The sequence below is a fragment of the Lissotriton helveticus genome, chromosome 4_2 (assembly GCF_964261635.1).
Source record: "Lissotriton helveticus chromosome 4_2, aLisHel1.1, whole genome shotgun sequence".
Lineage (NCBI taxonomy): Eukaryota > Metazoa > Chordata > Amphibia > Caudata > Salamandridae > Lissotriton > Lissotriton helveticus.
Genome location: NC_136064.1, coordinates 96,157,330 through 96,182,434, shown reverse-complemented (window position 1 = coordinate 96,182,434; position 25,105 = coordinate 96,157,330). Strand labels below are relative to the sequence as shown.

The 25,105-nt window shown below is 46.5% G+C and overlaps 1 protein-coding gene across 1 annotated transcript in view; it reads right to left on the bottom strand.

The window, feature by feature from the left end:
- Positions 1-25,105, bottom strand: part of LOC144752221 (nuclear cap-binding protein subunit 2-like) — a 73,668-nt gene that overhangs the window by 7,894 nt on the left and 40,669 nt on the right. The window contains exon 3 of the mRNA XM_078640197.1: positions 15,624-15,762. Within this exon, the coding sequence (XP_078496323.1) occupies positions 15,624-15,762 (139 nt within the window). The remainder of the gene's footprint in view (positions 1-15,623; positions 15,763-25,105) is intronic.

Genomic DNA, 25,105 nt, shown 5'->3' with positions numbered 1-25,105 from the left:
GGTGTTTTGGTTATTCAGCCTCTTGTCTCTGCCGTTCTCTCGTTCTTCTTTGTTTCCGTCTTGCTCGAGTCCCCGGGCGAGGTTGTCAGCTGCTGTGTGCTTTGTCCTTGCCCGCGTGTTAACTTAGAGCCTGGACCCCTCCTGGTTAGCTGTGTTCTGTCGGTCTTATGAGCTTGACTGCATTTGCAGTTGATTGTTGTCGCTTGCTTAGCTCTATTCACCCCCCTGAGGACTTTTGTGCTGTTCAGCAGCTGTGTGTTGGCAGGTTTTTGCCTTCTGGTGAGAGAGGTTTTTATCTTCTCCCTTCTGCGGGCACTTGTTGCTATTAGTATCTCTTTGCGTTGTCCAAGTTGGTGTTTCTGTTCTTTTTGCATGTTTTCACCCTATTGTTTGGTTCTCTTTGCACTACTTAGATAGCTCTTTCCCCTCTTCAGCCCCAGCCTGTATGTTTTGCATGCAGCTGCTCACGTTCTTAGGCGGTGGTTGATCTCCCTCCCCGTCGTTCTGTGGTGGCTCCTGTGGTGCTCAGGTCGAGACTCTGCGACCTTTACTCCCACCTCTCTTCCGTGCTGTTGCGCTACGGGCTGCCCTTGGATGACTGGGTTGACTTATGTGGTTGCGCTATGAGGTGCGTTTTTTATTCTGTGGCGCTGGGTAGTGTTCATTCTTGTTGGCTTGTTAGTACTCTGCACTCCGCTGTTTTTGTTTCGCTTCTTTGCACGCCATTTTGTGTCTCCTGCCCCCCGCCTTGCTCCGTCTTTGTTGCTTACTTCTATAGTATTTGAGGATTGTTCCCGACCGCTTTGCTGTCAACGCGGAGGGAGGCGAGGGCGTTGGGTAGTTCCTTAGGCGTGGTCTTCTTGCGGGGTAGTAGGGAGTATCTTGTATTGTGGCGCTTCAGTCGTACAGTGCAGTCTGCACTCCTGCGGTTTCAGTTTTGTTTGTGGCCGCTGTCTCGGAGCGCAAGGCGTTGCGGTCTCGGAGCGAGAGGCGGCGCGAGCTGGTTGCCCCTCTGGTATGGTTCGGGGGGGTGGGTCACAAATGCTACCAGTAGGTTAATATTGGTTCCGCGCCCCCCCGGCACTTTTGGACTTAGGTTGAGTTCGAACTAAGCTGTTATAATGGGCTCTCCGCCAAGCACTCACCTCTAGCGCCGTTGAGCTCCTCAGTTTCCCCCTTCGTTCTGACCTCCCTGGTTACCCCTTTTCGTCGTTGTGTGTTTCGCTGGTCTGCGGGACGCTCTCAGCCTTCCTCGCCTATCGTGTTGGTCGGGTCAGATTCTCTTCCTTTGTTTTGGGCGCCATCTTGCCTCTCGCAGTCTTGGGTTGATCCGCTTTGCAGAAGTCTTTTCCTTCCCTTCTGCGCTTCCTGTTTTCTCTGGGACGGCCGCATTCCGTGGCGTAGGTGTTCCGACGCCCAGGGGTGTCCTTTTCGTAGTCGGCCTCTGGCTTACAGAGTATTTTGTCCTCTCTGGCTCCGTTACAGCACATCGGCAGGATCAGCCAGATCTTCTGGGACTAACCTTCATTAGTATTGCTTTCTATAAAGTATTTTGTTTTGGTAAAGAAATATTAAGAATATATGGCTTAACAGGCAGACAAGGAGAGTATTCACAAAAGCTGCCTGTAAAGGCTTCCTATTTCAAAGCCCACATTGAGTCCAGAGCTTCGCAACTCAGATTCCTCTATGGGAGAGGATGGCTCACTGGACAGCCATCCAGAAGTGATGGACAAGTAACTGTGAGAGACGTTATACGGCCATCAGTCTCTGCTTCAAAGCAAACAACGCAGGAGACTATAAGCCATTCAAATGCACCTATCTCTAATAAAATAAAGAGCTCCCCTGCCCTAGAGAGGAGACTCCAATCTCTCAGGGACACAGTATTTTCCCTCCATTTCTAAACACATTGTTTCAACAAAGCAACATGCTGAAGTGTACCAGACACAAATGCAATCTGTTTTTTCCGCTATCTGATAACTAAGACCCTCATGTTCCTCCTATAAAGCAAGCCATACAAGTTTACTTTATTGGAGGTCCTTCCCTTAAATGACAGGGAGACAAACATGCCCTACAATGCAATCTTCTACAGAAGAAGGGGCTCCATCTGCCTTGATAACACAATTTGTAGTCCAACAGGATAAGAAAACATATGGCAAAACTGAGCAGGAATAAATTCGGGGCAAAATGTCCCAGGCCATCACTTCCAAATAAACTATTCTCTACCCCTGAAATAGATATAGCTATGACAGCTTTTCTTTCAAAGGCGGAATGAAAGACTCTGTAAGAGAAAAGACCCCAAATTAGCTGAAAAGGTTGATAATCACTAGCCCAGAAGCACAAGGTCATCTATTTGGAGACCCCTTTGACAAGGATACTTCCTTGTGCCCAGCCTTTTACTGCTCTAGATAAAGCACAGCAAAAATTTCATAAGATGTTCTCGCTATCCCGGCACCCCTCAACAGAGCTTATTCACACCATAATTTTATGCTCCTCAAAGGGCCCACCCCACTGACCTCAGCAACATAAGCATAGGCACCCATTTTCCCTCAAAGAGGTCACTTTAGAGGAACGTTTCAGCGTGACAGAGGACGAGCCTGGCCAATTCAGGCCCATCAGATTATAATTGCAATGGAAATTCTGATATCACCGGCGTAGTTGTACCTGTTAATGGAAAAAGTGTAGATTTGTCCCAATTGATGCATATACCGGATTATACTGCAAAACTTAGAACGTAATGTATAATGGGTTTGACATTGGATTGAGGGTTACGTATATATAGAGCAATATCGTCCGTATACATAGATAATGACATTACACGTCTTAAAATTTAAACGCGTGGTGTTTGCGCAGTCTTGCTGCCAGAGGCTCCATGGCTATTGCGAATAGAATAGGCGATAGAGGGCAACCCTGTTGAGTGTCTCTTGTTACCAGGAATGGATCGGATAGCATGCCATTGAGGCGAAGTCTGGCCTTTGGATAGGTATACAATAATTGAATGAGTTAGACAAACTTGGGGCTTATGCCAAGATGAGGAAGGAGAAAGAATAAATATGGTCACTTAAATGCTTTTGTGGTGTCAAGGAGAGCAGCAAGCGCAGGAAGGCTGGGTTCTATGCTGTGGATCACAAAGAAGAAGGTGCGAAGGTTGTGCGCAGTGGAACAACCGGGGGCAAAGCCTGATTGGTCTGGGTGTCTGGCAGGAGCACAAGTAGGCGGTTAGCAAGTAATTTAACAAGAATCGTGTAAACTACATTAATCAGAAACCGACAATAGGATTCGCAACGGTTGGCCTGGTTTATCAGGCTTAAGAATGGTGACAATGACAGCCACGCAGAGCGATGGGGGAAGTTCACCAGTAGAGAGAGGCCTCAAACATAGCCTGTAGGTGTGGTATCAGCAGAGGAGCAAACTCTTTGTAGAAGGTGTCAGTCAGGCCATAAAGGCCTGGTACCTTATCACCAGTCAGGCCTTGAATAACCTGCGTGATCTCCCCCTCCGTGAAGGGGGAAGTCAACAAAACGCCCAGTGCGAGAGGTCAAGCCAGAGTAATTGTAACATGTCCAAATCATTTGAGGGCTGTCATGCTTGGGGTAATAGTAATGCTATAAAGGTCGGCATAGTAGGAGGTCATAGTGCGAAGTAGAGCTTCAGGTGCGGTATGCCGCTCATAAAGAAGTTCCATCACATATTCAGAGGTCTGAGGTCGTTGGAACATGCATGCAAGCCTTTTCCCAGGATGGTCCCCCTCACCGTACCCAAGTGCCACCGCGTCGCGAGCAAGGAAGCCAAACTCCTGTGTGTTTTCTGAAACTGTGCCATAGCGGAAGGGAATTTAGACATACAGTAATGGAGTACTAGCATTCGAAGTCGAACCTCCAGTGTCACCAGATGCGTTCTGATTGCTTTAAAGACGCCCGCCTGCTTAGGGACGCACACTCCCTGAATCAAAGCTTTAAAAGCGTCCGACAGTTCCGAAACAGAAGAGACAGTCTTTGTTGAGTTAATAGAACTCTAGAATGGCTGAATGCACCTCAGCACGAAAAACAGTGTCACAAAAAGCGCTGGGCTGAAGCCGCCACGTGAATGCGCATAGTACAGTTAACAGAAAAGCAAATTCAATAAGAACAGGAGCATTGTATGATAAGGTTCGGGATAAGTGGGAGACCTTAGTTGTCCATGCAAGTGCATCTCGTGAGATCATCAGCCAGTAATCTAAACGGGACCACGTACCGGATGTAAAGCATGTACCTTCCATTTCTCACCAGTGATGGTTTCGTCAGGCGTCTACAAGGGAATTATACGTCATATTGGCGTGCAATCGTACAGCTGCGCCAGGATGGATGTGTCGTGACATGCCAGAGCGGTCCAGTGCCGGTTCTAGTATGACATTGACTCTCCCCCCCCCCCCCACAATCCCCCCCATATGATCGTACCTGGCTCCATATCGGCAATGCGATGACACACTCTCTCAAACAAATCTGGACCATAACCTGATAAGTGTGTCACCTGGCGTTGGTGCAAGACACCGGCTACAATTGTGAACCGACCGTCTGTCATTTATGATGCGTGTTGAAGGCCGTGGAATGCCCTTGCATAGCAGAATGGCAGTCCTGCATGCATAGTTGGAGTGAAGTACGGCATGTGTGTCTGTACACCAGCCCGCTTTTAAGAGAGGCAGTTGAGGATGTGAGGTGTAATTCTTGAAGAAAACATATATCCAGATGGTGTCACATTGCTTTTAAGTCCCCTCATGTTCCAGGTGAGGCACCGAATTGTAGCAGTCATACTGGTATGGGAACGACGGAATGCATGCTTTATGGGATTCCATACAAGGGGACTGGCTAGCAACAATAGACAACAAAAAATCCCAGCATAAATCACTCCCTTTCGGACGCTTCTCAGCCACTATCTGCTTCACCAAAATTAAAGCACCAATGGTGGCATTGCTGTGGTTGCATGGAGTCAGACTTTGTAATATATCTACAACAGAGATGATGGCTAGGAATGTGCATGCGCACATTCCTCTAGTGTGGTCAGTAGTTTATGTGTTCTTATTTTAAGCTCCGGTGGTCCAAGCTTAAAACACAACCTACTACAGTGGGCTGGACAATAATACTAAGCATACCTTAAGTAGGGATATAAATACTTTATTAAATAATTGGCTTGAAAGAGGGCTCCTTAGTGATGAGGAATACCAGTACCTGAAAGAGGATGAGCCAAGATACCTGAATACACTGCAGAAAATTAATTAAAAAATGCCTTTCTCACCTGGCAGACCAATCATATTGGGCATTAGAGCAGCACCTGAGAATCTCTGGGAATATGTGGATGCCCTTCTAAGACCTCATGGAACAGACCTCCCATCATATATTAAAGACACAAAACAGGTGCTGAAACTATTGCACGAGGTAACATTAGGGGTGGGGTGTTGGGAGGGTCTAATGAGCCCTGACTGAGGAGTAAGAGATCACAGAATATTTAGAACATCTGTACATGCTGCTGGACACGGTTCAACTTATCTTGGAGAATAAGGTATTTGATTTCAAAAGTTGGATAAGGTACCAAAATGTTCATGAGGATGCAATGAGTTCTCGGTTTGCCCTCTTACACGCAAACCTGTTTATGGAGTGGTTCACGGAAAGGCAAATCTTAAGCCCTGCAGTCTAACAAATGAAATGATAATATACATACACTATAGCGGTAGGTTTATAGGAGATGTGATATTGATTTGGACTGACAGTGAGAATCAACTACAAGAATTCAACAGTCACACTTTACCCATAGTAAGGAAAATACCATATTTCTGGATATTGAACTGTATGTTTAAAGTGGTAAAATAGAAATTAAAAAAGTAACACAAGAAAACATCCTGCAACTCCGTCCTTCACTTCAGTACCCACCCCCCTGCCACCCAAACACAGATTAAGACCATTCCATTTACAGAATCCTGGACTTTGGTCTCCAACTTGACACTTTTAGCCAGGTCTGCCTCCTCCGGGTTGTGCCTGCTTGCAGCATCTACTGGATCCAGCACGGACTTGAGGCAGATGTTGGATATGGCATTTCCCTCTTGGATGATTGTTTTTGCCCTCTTTTGGTATGGCTCTGGAAGAGGTTCCATGAACTCTTTGATTTCTTCCCATTGCTATGCCCACAACTATTGAAAAGAGCAATGTAGCCAGAAATTCTCCAAAGAGTGGCTTCTGTTATCTCCATTTTTTGACCCAATATTTTCACCTTCATACTCTCCATGTCTGGTGACTGGCCTGAGGAAGAAGTGTTTGCCCTCGTCTTTGATTTTGTCACAATAACAGTCTCTGCCACTGCATTTACTTTGATAAAAGCGAGGTCCTCGGAGGACTGTTTACATTTCTTTTTGGCCCTTGGTTGTCAATGTTTTCAAGGAGTTGGTGCTCTGAAGGCTTCCTTTGGTTCGGGATGCTTGGCAGCACACGCAGACACGTTTTTTTCTTATGGGATGGCATTAATGTTACATGTACAAAACATGATTCTGCCTGTTCCTCCAGAGACACTTAAATCTGTGACAGTCGCTTTTTTAATGAGAGCCTTGTAGACTACCAAGTCAATAGTCAATAGGGAGCAACGGTCTTGAGGTATATGATTCGATACCTTTCTCTGGCGAGTCTGTGCTGAGGTCTCCCCAAACACTTCATGGGCTTAGAGCTCCTGGAAGAATGCATATTCGCCTTGACCCTCTTCTTCATAGAAGATCGCCTGCTTTTCCTCGAAGGGCTCCAGCTGGGTGCCCTTCTTTACAACTGATTCCAAATATCTATTTAAGATGTGAAATCTCTTGCGTGACAAAGCAAAGTTTCTTTTCTTTTGTAAGAGAGCTGCTATTTCAGCAGAGGCATTGCTTTTTCTTCTTGAACTTGAGCACTTGTTCAGTGTGGGCATCCTTTTCCTTTCCTCGGTCTCAATACTTTTTGGCGCGGAGTCGGTTCTTGGAGGTTTGCCTCCTTGGTGTCCTTTTGGTTGGACATGTGGGAATGTTTTTGCAGTTGTTTAGTCACAGAGTTTAAGCGTTAATGCAGCTTTAATGGACTTAGAGTTCAATGCTCTTGGTTCGGACCGGCTTCACATTTGAGGTGTTTTCTTGTGTAATGCACATTGGACCCCTCTCCTTGTGCAATCTGTTTCTTTAGTGTTGCCCTCCTTTTCACTAGATATGCAGAGGTCCCTCAGGGAATCCTGCTGCATCTGCATCATTGCAATTGTGCCCACCTTCGGGTTTTTTTCTCTTGCTTTTAGGGTCTTACTCAGCATGCTTCACAGCCTTCCAGTTATGATCCTTTTGGAGGCAGACGTTACAGACCTTATGTGAAATCTTCTGTGCAAACTGATATCACTTTAAGCAGAATCTAAAAGAGTATTCTTTAGCTCACTTAAATTTTCCAAAGGCATGGTCTGGTTTCTCCCAAGGGTAAACCTGTTGGATTCGTTGTTTTTTATTGGTGTTATCACAATGTTTGAAGTCCCTCATCAGTTTGTAGATTAAATCACAACTTTTTGGAGTTTTGTTTGACATTCTGTCAGCAGAGTCCATCAAGCAACCTGGAGATCTTCCTCTTGCTTCTTGACCCAACAGCAGAAAAAGGGATATGAAGAGAATGGCCATGCACAGAGGCTTACGGGGCATATGTCTAACATCACAGGGAGAAGAAAATGCTACCAAATGGTCAGCAATGTCAAAAAACAAAAACAAAAAACAAAAAAACACCACCCCACAACTACATAGAAACAATTGAATCCAGAAAAGATTCATGCTGCAAAACAAAACTAAATATCCCAAACCCCTCTCTTCCCAGGGACACCACTTCTATGGCCTCCTATTCCAGCAAGGAAAGGACCAATGCCTCGGAATTGCGTTTCAGCGAACATCCTCTGAAGGAGGGGCATCAAGGGGAGGTCAGTCATGGTCACCTCCCAACTTGTGACAGAACTGGGCATTTCCTACTACCAGAAGATGGGGGCATGAAACGAGGTTGAGGAGTCAGAGGGTTTTAGAGGCGGAAGAGACTGCATAGGACAGGGGATTTTTTTTTCTACTGCTGTTGATACTTTCTAGATCCACTCCTTTATTGACATCAGCAGTATATCTGATGACATGTTTGAACAGGTCAAGACAACTGCTGCTGGGACTGCACACTTCTATAGTAACTATGAAACTTCAGATTTTTACTCGTGGACTACTCCAGACCTAAGGCTTGAGCAGTCATCCTGCGATCCTTGACGGAGAAATCTGCATTCTCTGTAAATAATCTTTGGCAGACATACTGCATGTCCATAAAATTAGCCTAGATATCCCCTGAAAGTCCAATGGAAAACTTCCAAGCGTAGCACCATAACATGGAATACGCAAACACCCATAGACTGAGCAGCGGTATCTGCTCATGCCATCCTCTTGTGGGAAGGCTGGCCTATGCATCTTAATATGGGGTTTCTGAGGGGAAAAAATACAAAACGGATATACAAAATAGTTTTTTGGTTCAAATCTGTTTATTGAGAATATAATACAAATAAAAGCAATATAACCATCAAGATCATCAGGAAACTGAAAGAAAGAGAGGGAAAAAGAAGAGAGGAAGTCAAAGAGGAGGAGGAGAACGACATTCAGCGGCCCCCAAGGTCGGTGAATGTAAATAAATCAGGGCTGCAATGTGTCCCTAAGCCATCATGGACAGAGAACGGCTCTAGGAGAGGACACGGTTACCCACTTTCTAGAAGGGAGGTGGGATGATGAAGGGTTCCAACTGAAGGGAGGAACTGTGTGATGTGGAGGTGTGGTGGATATGGCATCCCACATCGAATTACTGATCCCCTGTACTTGGAAAGAAGCATGGAGGGGAGGGGCGTGACTGCTTATAGAGGCAACCCCACATAGTGAGAAGATTAGTCTGCATCTATATTGAGTCCCCAGAGACTATCCGCGTCAGAGGGGAGTAAGTTGCAGGCATGATCTAATTTGCAAAAATAGTCCATCAACGGTTACCAGAGTTTGGTAACGTTTGTGTCACGGAGTTGCAAACGTGCCATGAGTAACTCCAGTGCCATAGTATGTCACAGACGAGTGAACCAGATATTCACCAGAGGGGTTTCACCCTTCTTCCAGTATAGAGCTATGATTTGTTTAGCTGCGCCAAGCATATGTAGGCTTAGGTGCCAATCTCTGTGCGTCATGGCAAGAAGGTTCACAGGCTTGAGGCCCAAAATAACCGTAGACATGGATTCAGGCAAGGGGTAACCAATTACCAGTTTGATGTGACTAAGAACCTCCTTCCAAAAAGTGGTCAAGAGCGGGAAATTTCACCAGATGTGGAGAAAATCTCCAATGGCGCCCCAACAACGACAACAGATAGGTAAGGAGGCAGGAAACATTTTGTGCAACCTATGGGGGGGGGGGTGTAATACCATTGCGTCATAACCTTGTATGCGGTTTCCCTCTGGGAGACACTGTGGAAGACCTTCGGAATGTCACGCCACAAATGGTACCATTGTGTAGACGTGATGTCAGCAGATGTGTCGGACTGCCACCTACACAGGTAAGCATGTAGGACAACCTGGGGAGTGTGTTGAAGGACGTGATATGTGCGAGAGATCAGACCCCTGGAGTTGTCAAAGGAGCACACCAGCCGTTCAAAAGGGGTAAAAGGGTGGGTGGCTCCCTGAGCAGAGGATGACAGCTGGACCCAGTGCCGGATTTGAAGATACTGTGACTGAGCCCCGTCGGAAAGCTGAAAGTCCCGTTTGCATTGTTCGAAGGATTTAAAGGAGTCCCCCTTTAAAAGGTCCCAGAGTGTCCGGCACCCCGGTCCGACCAGGCCGTGAAAGAATGTGGGTGCGAGGCAGGCGGGAAATGTGGATTGCGTGCAATAGGAGTGTGAGGAGATGGAAAAGAAGTAAGCCCCCTGGACAACGCAAACTTATCCCAGATATCGAGAACAGTTTTTGTTGGGATGGCCATATAGGTTTTGCATGACCGAGCCTCCCGTGGGAGCCAGACAAGATCCTATATGGGTCTGCAGAGGTCACCGCCCTATCCATATGAAACAAGACCTTCTCGCTCTCCCATGCCATCCATTCAGAAATTAAATGTAGGTGAGAAGCCCAATAGTACTCCATTAGTTTGGGACAAGCCAAATCCCCCCCCCCCCCCTCCTGTCTCGTGGCAGCAGAAGTATTTTGTTGGAGAAGCGTGGTCAATGCCCTCCCCAAATGAAATTAGTGAGTTCACGCTGAAGATTCTGAATCTGGTGCTGCGGGAAAGGTGTGGGTAGGGTCTGGAATACATATATTATTTTCGGTAGTACCGACATTCTGACTGTATTCAAGAGACCCAGCCAGTAAAGGGGGAGAGACTTCCAGGCCCGCAGATCCTCTTGATATGGGATGAGAGACTGGAGCACAGGGATCTCCGACTCAGGGATTGTTAGGTTCAAGGCCCATGATTTAGCGTGGTTAATGTTGAGGCTAGAGACCTGTTTGAATGACTGAAGAAGCCTATGAAGGGCGAGCAGAGAGGTTCGTGGGCGGGACAGCGTGAAGGGGAGGTCGTCCACAAACAAGGTTATTTTGTGGTCCAAACCTCCGAGAGTGATGCCATGAATGTCAGAAGACTGGCGTATTAGGACGGCGAGGGGCTCTATCACAACAGCAAATAATAGGGGGGAGAGAGGACAGCCCTGGCGGGTGCCCCTATGAACAGAACAGAGATAGGACTCGTAAGTTGGCAGTTAACCCATAATGTAGGTGAGAGGTAGGGGGCCATGATCCTAGCAATCATCCGAGGTCCCTGCCCTATTTTATGCAGGCTAGCCCGGAGAAAGACCCAATCAACCCGGTCGAATGCTTTTTCAGCATCGAGTGACAACAAGCACACGGGTATATTCCAGTGGTGGGCCTTCCAGACTAAATGAGCGATGTACCGCACATTGTCAGCTAGTTGGTAACCCCCCCCCCCAGAATCTGAGAAAGAGTTAAAAGGCAAAGCAGAGGATCCTTAAGCTGCGGAAGGAAACAACGATAAAAAGAGACGAGGAAGCCGTCTGAGCCCGGAGATTTACTGAAAGGGAGGTCTTTTAGGGCGCCTGTAAGTTCCTCCTGGGTAAGTGGGTCTTTAAGGAGTTGTGCATGGTGTTGGCTTATCGGGGACCTGGTGCGTGCCCCTAGTACTGCCTGAATCTGATCCGGATTGGGTGGATCCCTTGTATAAAGGGATGAGTAGTATTCATGGAAGGCTTTCAGTTTAGTGGCTTCAGTGGTAGCCCATGTGCCGTCATCCAATTTTATTTTAGCGATGTACGCTTTTGCGGCCCGTTTCCGGAGGTGCCGGGCCAGGACCGCTCCCACTTTATCCCCTCCTTTATAATACCTTTGCTTCAATGCCAGAAGAGCATGTTGTTCTGCTTTGTTGGTTCTATGGGCCCGTAGCTGGCTGCGGAGCATAGCCAGGCGTCGCCTGTGAAGGGCAAGAGGGCGTTCCTGATCCAGTTTTGAGCGTTTTTGTGTCACGAGATAGATTGTCCCAAAGAGGTGGGCTGCCCGAGCCATAGCAACAGAGGTGAAACGGCCTCTGATCGTGGCCTTAAAAGCATCGAAGACCATGGGGAAGGGAGTTTCGGGGAGGTCATTAGACAAGAAATAGATGCGATAGCTTATCGGAGCTCTGATACATCCACGGGGTCTCAAAGAACCTGAGGAGGGAGTCGCAAGCGGGGGAGGGGCTACGTGAATGAGATGAATGATCCTGCAACAGAAGCTCCACACGTGCATGATCCGAGATGGAAATATCGGACAGAGGCGCCGAAAGGGCTTCACTTATCTGGGAGAGCGAAACAAATACATAATCGATGAGAGAGTAAGAACGGTGGAAATGTGAATAGTAGGAATAGTCTTGTGCGGCTGGGGAGTGGTAGCACCAAGTGTCTATTAAGCCAAGATCAGTAAGGCGCTTTTTCAACGAAGAGAACATGGCCCTCGCCCCATGAAACAAGCCATCGCTGCGGTCCAGACTTGCGTCCCAGACCAGGTTAAAATCCCCCCCCCCCCCCAGAATAAGGGGACGATCATCATGTGTTATCAGTTCCTGTAGGAGTTCCCTAATGAAGAGACCCAGCGCTTGATTAGGAGCATAAATGTTGCAAAGTGTGAATGCCCATTGCCCGATCTTGACCACCAATTTAATGAATCTACCATCTATACCACAGATCACTGTGGGACCCCCTCTGTTGGATACCTGTCCTGCATAGAATAGCCACCCCAGCCGGTTTGGTAGGTGCAGATGCCCAGTATTGGTGGGATATAGAGGGTGAGCCTTGCGGGGAACGTCTGCCTTTAACAGATGGGTCTCCTGTAGGAAGATAATGTCTGGGTTCTGTTGTATTAGATAACGCCAGATCTGGTGGCCCTTGTTGAGGGGAGTTAAGACCTTTTACATTAAGGGAGAACATTTTCAAACAGGGTACAGAAGTCATGACAAAGGCAGACTACGCACAGGTGCCATCATGGATAGGGAGAATAGGTTGCAACGCAGCGCCATACAGCCTCCCCTGGCATACCCCATAGACAGCAAGTGCAGCAAGGATAATTCACAATGCCCAGCGTAAGGTGTGTGGGGGTGGCGCTGGGGGGGGGGGGTCAACACAGCAAGTAATAGCCCTTGATCGATGGATGGCATAACCATAGTAGCAAAGTCCCCCCTCCCTCCAGAGAGATAAGAAAAGAGAAGGAGAAAAGAGAAGGGGGAGAGAGAAAAGAGAAGTAGAATATGCAAATTGAACAACGGCCAACATGGCCAACACGACCTATTCCAGTCTAGGAGCAAGCTAGGCTCAATGGCACAAGCCATCCCAGAGATGTCACTTGTCACTCTCCGAGGAATAGGAGGGGGAGCGGGTCCCAGATGATCAGCACACCGGCACCACTGCCACGCTGTGGTTAGAGCGAAGCGCAGACACGCAAGGAGCATGAAAGTCCAAACTCGTCTCCGTGAGGAGCTGCTAAAGGCGAGGAAGAGCGATGTCGGTCTGAGATATAGCAAATCGTTCAGCTCTCTTTACGCGGAGTGCAGGGGGGGACGGGACCACCCGCCGTCCAAAGAGCGAAAATCTTGGATGATGTCCTCTTTGGCCTGGGAAGAGGAGATTTCCCCCGCCTAGACTGGCGCCGCAGTTTAAACACTCTAGCCCACTGTGGCTTTGCAGGCTCTCGACCCAAGGGAGGCAGTTGTAAATGGCTGGAAGGTGGGGAAGTGGTCGGTGGTGAAGCAGTTGGGAGGCCTCCTGAAAGGATTGTAGCATCCGGCGCTTTGATTCCCATTAAAAGATGAGTGCGAAAGCGGGACCCCACTGATATTTGACACCCAGTTCTCAAAGTTTGTCGGTTACAGGTTTTTGTTGTCTCTGCGACGCCGAAGCGTGGTCAGAGCAAGGTCCTGGAATAGCTGTATAGGAGAGCCCTTTTAGGATAACTCTGACTTGGAACACTCTGCCTTTAAGATAGCCTCCTTTTCAGTGAAGTGGAGCCTGGCCAGTATATCGGGGACCAGACTGGAGCGACCAGTAGTTCCAGACACACGGTGGGCCCGATCCAGTGCGGGCAGAGAGGCATCATCGTCCCTCCTGAATTTGTGGAGGCGATCAGCAACGAAAATCATGATGTCAGAGCCCTCTGCCCCTGACGGGACCCTCCTCAGGCGCAGATTGTTACGGCGGCTCCGGTTCTCTAAGTCCTCCTGCTTAATTTGGAGCTCGATGTGCTGTTCCTCCAAGAGAGCCAGTTGTTGCCAGAGTTGCTCTTGATCCTCCGTGCGGGCGTCAACCGTTTTCTCAAGGTCGTCCACCCTCCCACCAAGTTCCGTGACGTCTCTCCTGAGCTCCTTGATGCAGGACTGCACTGCAGTTTGGAGGGAGCCAATTTCAGATTTGAGTTCTTGTAGAAAATTGACCATGAAGGACTGAGTAATAGAGTCAGGGGGGCTCCTGTCGAAAAAGCCATAGCTGCAGCAGAGGGAGGACCAGATTTATTCCACATGGCCGTCACTGGATCGTCTTTTGGAGGTGCAGCAGTGTCCTTCCCCCACCTTAGATCGTGGCATGACCCCCCCCCCCCCCAAGCACCCAGGAGCCAAATGGAAAGCCAGGGCAGGAGGGTACAGCAGGAGGCCGAGTGCCATCTCCCAAATTCAGTGAAGGCAACTGCTCTGTAGTGGAGCAGGGCAGTCTGCAGCAAGGGGCTGACAAGTGAGTGTTTGTCGTTTCAGTGGCCAAGGTCACCGGCAGGATGGAGAGGAGAACCCTGCGTGCCCCCCCTCCCAAGGCTCCAGCAGAAGCGCCGGTCCCCTCAGCCCCACTAAAGTCAGAGCCAGGTATGAAGCACGGAGGAGAGGCCACTCACGAGGACGTGCAGGAAAGAGCACCAACTCAACCCACAGTGCGAGTCACCAGGTCCCAAAGCGACTCAGAGAAGCAGGGCTCAGAGATGTGAGAGCAGGAGGGCCCCCAGCATGTGTGGCCCAGGCAAGGGCAGAGGGCCAGCATCCCAGGTGCCGGTGGGGACCGGGGTAATCACCGTCAGCAGGCCTTCAAGAGGGGGGCACCAGGGGACCCCAAAGTCAGACCAAGGTCCGGGTGTGGCGTGGGTCAGCAGCAGGGAGACAATATAGGACAGATAGGAGGAATCCAGCACGAGGCGCCACTCACCACAGGGCAGGCGTGCAGTGTCTCCAGGGAGCTCGCGCCGCTTCGAGAAGTCCGCCAGAGGCTCTGAAGCCCATTCCTCCTCTCCTTGTCGAGAGGCACTATGGTTGGTCCCCAAAAGGTCTCCGGAGGACGCACCCCCTGTGCGCCCGCAGGAAGGGCCTGAGCCACCAGAACCCTGCTATGGGCCCCAGGGGGATAAGCAGGGCCCCTCAAAGCGCCTCCTGGGTGTGCAGCAGGCCCCAAGGAGCTCGTCGGGATCCAAGAGGTGCAAAATGGCAGCTGCAGGCTCCCAAAGCCTGCTTTCCCGCCAAAGACACCAGCAGACCAGGGAGCGTGTGCCAGACCAGCGATATCCCTCTAACTTCAGTGCCCAGGCACAGAAAGCATCAGCACCGGGTGGAGGCGGAACAGCAGTCCGGTGATCTGCGGCTCGTGGGTGATCGCCGCATTACAATGCCCAAGATGGCGGCCCTCTCCTCAGTCCAGAGGCAACACCCCCACCGCTCCTCCAAAAAATGGGGTCCTGCCGCTGGACCTCTGTGCCGGGCCCGGGGACACCAGGCAAGGCCCCCAGGGAAGGCACGAAGGGGAGTGGAGGAAGCCTACTGAAGGGCAGAAGACGGAGGCTTCAGGCGCTCAGCCCAGGTCGCAACACCAAAGCCCCAACGGGCACCACCACCAGCTATCTGACACGGGACAGACGGGCCAGGGATTCCCGTATCCCCCCCCTCCCAGACCCCCCGGTACACAAGCGCTCCAAGCTACGCCACTGTGAAAGCTCTTGTACTGCAAAAAAAGCTTTGAAAGGCAGCGTCGGACCGGAGCTCCCTCGGCGTGCATCTCACTCCATGCTTGACGAGACCACGCCCCTCACAAAACCGTTTTTAAAAGGTATAAACCTACCTGTCCACCAGTCTTCCCTCTGCCGTACTGGCGACCCTCTTTGAAACCTACATCCCAGTCCGTTCGGATTATGCGGTCATCCATTCGAGTGCCATTGAGGAACCTCATGGCATGTTCTGCATCTGCTCTGGTGTAGTATCTGGAATAGTATGATGCAAGGAATAATAGCCTGAAAACATGGTGAATCCTAGACTATATGGTGTAGAGGAGATCAACAAGTACCATGTACAGTTCACCTCCTTTGAGCAGACCCAAACAGCGCAACAGGCGAAATGTAGGAGACAAGAAAACTCTCAGCCCTGTGCCCCATTTTAAAGATTATCTGATATTTCTAAACTGTACCAAACGGGTAAAATATCTGATGGAGGCTCACAAGTGACCATCCTCTTAATGCTCCCACAGCACTTTCATCCATTAGTAATCCTTTACCCGCTAAATATCACTAATTGTCCACTTTAATCCACTACCCCAAAACTACAAATCAAGTTCCTTTCAGCTCACTCAACTCTACCACTATTGCCGCTACATCCAAAAGGGATCCCACAGTACTATTGTAGCCTCAGTGCACTTCCAGCTCCCACCTCCATGCCACAATTACTCCTCCTCTTTTCAGATCTCAAGGAAATTACATGATTACTGATTATGAAAGAATGGGTAAGAGGACAAGTTTACTTTTCATTAGATGGCTTCTTTGAGGTTTTGTAACTAGAAATTAATGTAGTGCGATTCCTTTGACCCAACCCACAAAACGACTATTACGAGGCATGGTATATTCATATAGGCCGTTTATTCATGTGGCAAACTGGTTGACGCGGAGGAGGAAAGATTATACTTTAAGCAGCCTCCACCAGGTTACTAGACAGATGCTGTTACACTGTAAAAAAGCACAACCAATGACTGGTCCAATTGATCAATAGCAGTTGGAACATATTTGTTGCATCGGAGATGCAGGAAATGTTAAAAAACAAATGACACAAAAAATACAACTACTTAAAGCTTTCTAGTCTTTGCCAAAATGCATTAGTCTGCGTAACAGCATTATAGAAGCCAGCATTCTCCGAGGCAAACGGGGCCACGTGTTAGTGGGAAACAAGACCACTGCAAATGGTATAGGTGATTCCATGTTAAAGAAGTTTATTTAGACTTGCTTCACTGGTTACAGACAGAGATGAAATGGTGCCAACATGGGTTTTGAAGCTAATGTAGTGGTCCATCATTGTACTAACTCTGTAGTCAAATAAAAGTACTGACTTAGAGAACATGGAAATCTCTGATGGACTGATACAGCAATGAGAATTCTTCAGCTCCCAATTTCTAGATCACCTCAAGTCATTCAGAACTTTACCCTGCTACGTATACCAAGAACGAATGCTGAAATCCTCTGCGCTTCAAGATCACTGGCTACCAAGGGCTAACACCCTCAATACCAAGAATGGTCCAGCCACCTCCAGTAAATATTCTAAGATACTCGTTGCTTGTCCTCATACTACTACATCACTCGGACCACATTACAGAACATTTTAAAAGTAAGCCTGGGGTAGCAAACCACTGATCTGATGTAATGTTGACCAGCCAGAGAGTTAATACTATTTCCTGTTCCATATTGGCTAAACATGAAAGGGCAAATCATAGCAGCTTTGGAACCACTGATACAGGGAAAACAATCAGGCGACTGCAGTCATTCCTGGAGTAAATGGTCTTAGCGGTCACAAAACAGTTTTTCCCACAAAGGCCGCCTTTGCTGTTGCTCAGACTGGGAAGGTTGACACTGCTGGCCTCTGGGATAGCACCTACACCAATCATGGGCACCATTCCAGCACAGATCCTGTGCAATGTGTTTTAAGAATAGAGTAAATCAATGGTCAGAACTGATCATGGAGCTACAATAACACAATGTGCATTTGAAACGTGTATTTGTAAAGTGCACGTTTACCCAAGGGTATCTTGGAGCTGAAAAACAGATGTTTATTGTTACCTAACTCAATGGAACTCATTTTATTGACCTCGGAACTATGAAAGGCTGAGTGGACCCACCAGGATTTGAATCTGTGACCATGAGGTCAAAGGTAGGCTCCTACAGTGGGGGCATTAGTCCACCAAGTCACCAGACCCGGCTGTCACAATGATGCAGACATTTTAAGCGTGACCTGGAGTGATGACACAAATGCGCATTGACTTTAATTCTTATCTTCTCTCTGCATTGGTAAATCATGGCTAGAGTGCACCACTAAGTGGAATGATTGAAAACAATTGAAATGTGAAGTCAAATAAAATTGTTTATCTTCGGTTAAGCTCTTTCTGGTGGATATTCAATCTAACCCGATTCCTCGTCCGTATAATATTTTCAGGTGCCACAGTGGATCAGGACATTTTTTTCAGCAATGTTCCCTATATGCCCGTAAGCCTCTGGAATGACTTCAAGTGACTGAGCATAATAATCGCCATTCTGTGCACCAACATAATCTTCCTCCTTCCACACCCTCATACGCAGAGCACGTTGAGAAACTATAGCAGACATTGTGCCAAAATCTAAAGTAGAACCTTATCATGAAGTATTATCATCACTGGGAAGGTGGGAGGACAGAGAGGAATCTGAACTGAATCAGAATATCCAATAGAAACAGTGTTACTGAAACTTGCTTTTCAGATGGGCACTTCTAACCGGTTTCATTACCTATAGACTAGATATCACAGCAATATCCCCTCCCTCCACCCCCAAAGGGGGGGGGGGGAGGTCTGAGGAGTTGACTCAGATTAGGCTGTCAAAGGCAGTGTTCCATAACCTGCTGATGTTACAGCCTGGAAGAAGTCCAGAACTGGCAATCCCCTAAACCACCCACACTAAGATGCAGAAATAAACTGCTGTGCCACATGTAAAACGTATTAAAACTTCAGGCAGTGACTATACGCAGAAATTAGCAGGTAGGACCTTTGTATTTCTCTATGAGTGGAGTGAGAACATCAATCACAATCTCGCCTTGAACCACTGGACAATAAGTTCCTACATTTTTTTTTATCTAGCAATGACATTATAATCACCTTTTTGCTTAATTGTAGAGTTTGGTTACTCGAAGACTTTTGCTACCTGGTGTGGCAAACCACTGCTCTCAGATGCACTTTTCGGTAGCTTTATTTCCACTGACTGTGTGAATTTAAAACAAAATATCTGCCAATTGTATAGCTTTACTGAAAATGTAGGTCCAGCTATTGTGAAGGCTCTACCATCATATGATTTAAACTTGCACCTGGCAACTGCTATTAGGGATTGATCCGACCTCCTGAGAGTACAGACAGAATGCTGATGAAATACTTCTGTACCTTTAGAGACGACAAAAAGTAAATTAAAAGTCTTGAAAATCTTGTTGGTGCTCTGAAGACTTGGGCAACAGTATTATTTGGGAGACGTCCACAGTGCTTCTTCTCACAAAAAAAGTCATTGGGTTTGGACCATAAACACCGTATATCCCCACAAGTCCAGCCAATCAATTTAGATCAGATGCTGAACACCGGCAATGCCTTCTGATGTCTAAGTTAGGCAGGGCAGAATTATACAAAATTATGTCCTCCTCAGACATATATACTCTGTGAAACATCCTGTTTTGAGTGCACAGATCTAGTTTTCATGCACGGATATCAGTTTGGGGATATCAGACATCCAATCTTTGCAATTGAAGTCTGAAATTCAGGACCTAAAATTGATATTTACCAAACTAATGGATGCTGTGGTTCATCTAAGCACTGGAAAATCTGTGCAGCCAGTAGGATACTTGCAGGATAGCGACGCTGTTTGCCCTGCTCATTCTCCTCATCATTCAGGGATACTTATGCCCTTCAGGGCACGCTACCAGATGCCAGGGCTTGTAAGCGTAGCCATCTTGTCTCTTGCCCTGTCCCATCTACGAACCTTACTAATCCGAACAAATAACACGTCAATATAGAAGGCAGAGATCTTCGGCCATTGACAGCCCAGAGAGGGGTGACACATAAGGCTAGTAACCGCAAGGAAACCGATTTACATGATTGTACCCATACAACTAAAACGTTGTGCCCCAAGGGCAATATTCTGAGCCCAATGCACCAACTATCCATGACCTGCAAATACGTAAATCACTCCAGTGTGCACTAATCTCTGATGGAGAGAAATTTTCATGGTTAAAGTCCCTAAATTGGAATCTAACAAAGTCACCCATGAAGATGCAGAATCCTCAACATATAAAGTAATTGACTGCATTAGAAGTGAGTAGCATTGTTACTCTATAGTGAGTATAAAGCGATATCCCCATCCAATCGGTAACTGGGAATAAATCAAAATCACTTTAACCAGCACGGTTTTTGGCAATGGGACTTTTATAACATGGCCTGAGATCAGGCCTCCCTCCCCCTTACCACCCAACCCTATCCCCAATCAGGCTCAGAGAGTCAATTTAAACCTGTGCTGCCTACATATTTTAACTGAGTAAGCCCAATGGAAAGAGTGACTGTTGCACCTTAGAGGAAAGCCTCCATTATAGATTCTATCGATCCGCCATCTAGCTCTCCGCGACCCTCGCCAAATGGGAAAACATCCCATAAAATATCAACCTTTAGAAGCCAAGTCGTCATGTAAAATGGTTCTTAACTCAGAATTAGCTCTTCATGTAAAAGAAAATTTTGGACTTGAAAATGCAAGTCCTGTTTCCAACAATAAGGCTTCTAGCTTTATGTAAGCATGCCTCTTCTAGTTTGTCTCATCATAATGGCAGACTAGAAGTGCACCTATTGACTTTGGATTCGATTAAGAGAGCTCTATAAGTCCAGAAAAATCCAATTTTGGAAACATTATGGTTGTCTCTTGGAACATCGCAGGTCTAAAATCAAAATGATCGGATAGCAATTAGGCCTTTTTTTATTGACGCTTTTGATGTTTGCTTGCTACAAGAGACTTGGATGACTACTTGTGTATTTAGACCAAGTTTTAGAAGATTCAAAACCATGGCCGGGCAGCTTATGCACACTGGTTAAAACATCTCTCCAATGTACAGGTAAAGAGATTTCTTGTTCATGCCAGGACAGGCAGCAAGGATTGTGGACTCATAGTAGGAGGAGATTTTAATGTTCGCTGCCCTACAAATTACTAACATTACTTTGTCGCGTAGTCTCCGCGCGTCCAATGGTCGTTTACCATCCGATAGTAAGTCCGCTTCAACTTTCAAAAGGGAAACTTACAGAAATAATGCAAATTACCTATTTGCCAACGTGGGGTGAGTTGGTTGACCTATGTGTCTGGATGAGAGTGATCACAACCCAATAATTTTCCACATCGCAGGCTTATTGACAAACAACTTATCTGAAGGTTTATTTCAGGGAAGTAACAGTTTAGTTATAACAAATATGAAAATTTTGAAATGGGTGCCCATAGCGACAGGACCAAATCCTATTCTTGCAAGTACTCGTACAGCACTTGATCTCTTTTAAGTGCATATGAGCGGCCCAAGCAGCATTCTTGAGATCCACGATGCGCTGTTTAAAGAGATCAGAGGTTTTTTTGTGAAACCCAGGACAGAGAGAGTAAGACAGCAGAAAGCCCAAGAGTGGTTTATTTCAAACTGTCACCTTAAAAAGTGAGTATTGTTAACATCATCAGGTCTGGTAAAAGGGAGGTTATATAGGAAGCTAGATCTTCCTGCGATAGGAAAGCCATACAGGCAGCAAAAAAGACTTGCAAGGATGCAAACATGAAAAAACTATTAGAAGCAGCCAATAATAAGGATTTTAAGTTATTTTGGCACTTACTCAACTATCAGAATAAGAGTGGATAAACCAATAAACCAGAGGCACATATCCTAGCTAGTAAGTGGGTAGCACACTTTGGAGCCTGCTACTCAATAGAGGCTGATGACATCTCCTGCTGCCAATATCCACCAGCTTGCATTTCAAAATACCCCCCAGCACTGAACAAACCTTTTTTACATGGTTGACTGCATCAGCCCTTAAGGTGCGGAAAACAGGGAAGGCCCCTGGCCTGGATAAGATTCCATCTGACCTTTATCGATCTAACCCGGACATATAGATACCATACATAAATGCCCTATGCAATGCAATCTTGCAGGGTGTCCCAATTCAAGAAACCTGGAAGGAGGTGGAGATTGTCCCCAGCTTTCAAAAAGGTATCCAGCAACGATCCAGGCATTTACGAGCCTAATTGATAATCTACAAAAAATTATTTGTAGACAGACTGTCTGCGGCCTTTAACACAGTCTCCCCAGTGATCCTCATATCTCACCTAGCTTAGGTCGGACTGAAGGGCACGGCCCTAAAAAAATCAGAGATTCTTCCTAATGAACAGGACTCTAAAATCAAAACCCCTCTTTTCCTTGTGGGGTCCCTCAGTGCTACTCACTAACCCCCACACGATTCAATCTTTACGCCACCCCATTAGCCAAACGTATTTGGTCTTCTCCTATACTGAGAATACACAGATCATCATAACTGTGTCAGAGGATGGATCGGCTAGGAACATCAATTTTAACAATTGTATGACAGCAATTGTCACTTGGATGAGGGACAATGGTCTTAAGTTGAATGCTGAGAAGACAGGTAATCATCTTTGAAAATCAACCTTGCATCTGGAATAGAAATTGGTATCACAAATCATTGGGAAGTCTCCCTCCACCAGTAAAAGCTGCAAATAAAAACCCATGGGGTTATAGTGGATGATTGTCTTTCTTTTGATTCATAAGAAAACAGAACAGTACCCTGCTGTTTCAACTTGATTAGAAAGTCTTTCCCTATATTCCATTGTGAGCGCAAAAACGTTGTCATGGTGTGAATTGTCTAGAATTGATTACTGTAATGACATACCTGAATATCAACAAGCTCTTCATCCAGAAATTGCACAGAACCCAGCAGCAAGGCTCTTCAAAGACCTCACTAGAATCAGCCTGTGGCTGCTAAATTAGTCAAAGCGTTGCTTAGTTTGGGACCCCGAGCTATTAGAACCAAATTTCAGAGGTACCAACCAACAAGACCGCTATGCTCCACCAGGAATAAACTGTTGGTCATTTCTAGATTTTGGCGGGCGGGATGGGAAGAAAGATCCTTTTCTATAGCCACGACCAAACTGTGGAATACCCTTCCTCATTATCTGAGTGCTATGGAAAATCATCTGGCCATAGAAAGGCTTCAAAAACGTGGCTATTCTGTCTGTAGACTCATCTTACTTTCTTCTGAATGGCTTCTCTTTCCTGCCTCAAGAACGTGTATATGTCTCATAGCGTCTAGATGCTAATTGGTATTGGAGCGTGTTATAAATTTAGTTTAGTTTCATAATAATTGAAAGTCTACAATGGGTTTATACTAATTGTTTATTTTGAAGATGTCTAACATTGATCAGACAAAAACTAGAACAGAGCAATTATCACCTGTCCATACTGAAGGTTATGGGGAAGGCTCACACAGCTTTCACCCTGCTTATCTGCTGACTTGCATTCAAGAGTAGAGGATGCAGTTTCTTTGTTGAACATTGGTTCTATTGTTAAGAAAAGAAGAGCAGATGTGAACCATCTACGAAACTCAAAGTAGGTATATTTTGGTGCTAAGCTTTATCTTAGTTTGCCGAGAGAAACTTAGGGTTGTTGTAAACAGTGTTTACCATTATAACGTGACAATATTTTCCTATCAGTCAGTTTCCTGATAAGTATTATCGCCACAGTCTTGTTTTATTTTGTAATACTTACTATTCATTAATAAGCACTAGGACAGAAATGTGTTTTGTTGTTTTTTTGTTTTTTTTTAGAGTTACATATATATATATATATATATATATATATATATATATATATATCTCAAACGCGACCCGAAGATATAGAGATCAGGTATCAGAGCGCTTTACATGAGCACCAGTTTTGTTACAGATGGACACATTCATTTTTGTTAGGCGCAAGGAGGTTAAGTGATTTGGCCAGAATCAGAGGATGTTGAGCGTCCCTGCCGAGACTCGAATCCGGTTCCCCAGCTTCGAGGTTGATCGCTCTACCCGTAAGGCTACATCCTATCCCCAAGGCTCTTGCACATATATTCCGGATATAGAGTTTTTGAGTGTGCTTATCCATTATGAAAATGTTTGGGTTCTAATAATTATACCTGTGTGCTATCAAAGAACTGATCAATACCTAGAACACTCTTGACAACAAACTTCAGGCCGCGTTACGAAAATAAATCCAGAAACAAGCATCAAACCAGGCTTCTAGAATTCAAATTTCCTATTTGCTGCTCTCTAAAGGACCTCAAATTAGGTCTGCAAGTTTGTTTTCACTCCCAGGTGCACAGTCTGTCAAAAGAATAACTTGCCTCTGTATTGTGCAAGACTAAAGCCTTTGTGTCTACAGGAGATGTTGCCAATTACTCCTGCTTCAAAATTTAGCAGACCAGTGGAACATTTGTATGTACCATCTCTGGCTAGCCATAACCCAGGAGCCCAAACAAAAATCATGGTAGCAAGTGCCTTGTGAAAAGTGTATCAGGAAAGTGCTCCACAACAGGTTAAAACATAATTTCCTGTGGTCAGACCTGAATAAGTGAGAAATCAAAACTTCAGGTGCTTCCATCCTTCCCTGCATAACTTGGCCATTACATTACCAGTCATCAAAGCCTATTTCAACAGATCCTGGAGTGTATTTATCGAAAATAGAATTCTTTCCAGAAGAGGTTACACAGTCCGTAGCTACACCAACATCTGGCATTGGGAAATCCTCTGGCTGAACAACAGGATTAATTTCAGCCAAGGACTTAGGATGGCTTAAAGCATACATTAGAGGCGCCTGCATTGCCAAGCATGCTTGGGTACTGATACTCTCTGAAATACACTTTCTCTACTAAAGTGCAACCTGGCAGAAATGGATAGCGCATTACTACACACTTTTAGTCAGAGGAGGCGGGGCGCCGGGTGGCCCTCCTCACTGAATACAGGGAATCCGCAGATTGAGAGATCCTCTGTTTAGGCAAATATCAAACCGCTCGTTGATATGGCAAAGGCGAGCGGCCAGGTCGGGTGCTAGCACAGATGCTTCGGCCCCCATACAGCAAAGCCTACATCACCGAACTGCGTTCTTCCCCAAATCAAGTACTAACCGATACTTCTGAGATTCGTAATTAATTCCGGGATTATTTCGCAGTCTACACTTCCAAAGTAGGGCACAACCCCACTGCGCAGGAAGCCTATTTATCGGAGATTGCATTGGTTTATCTGGAGAAACATATGCAGGATTTTTTGGCAGAGCCAATCTCCAAGGACGATGTCCTTAGAGCCATTGACACCCTTCGATGCTCCTCAGCCCCGGGGCTAGATGGCTTTACGGGGGAGTTTTACAATGCATACAAGGATCTACTGGCACCACAACTGATCGAGGTAAATGCAGAGGCCCTCGAGAAACAAATTCTGCCCCCCACACTTCGCAGAGCGGTCGTCATACTCCTCCCCAAACCCGACAAAGACCCATTATTAT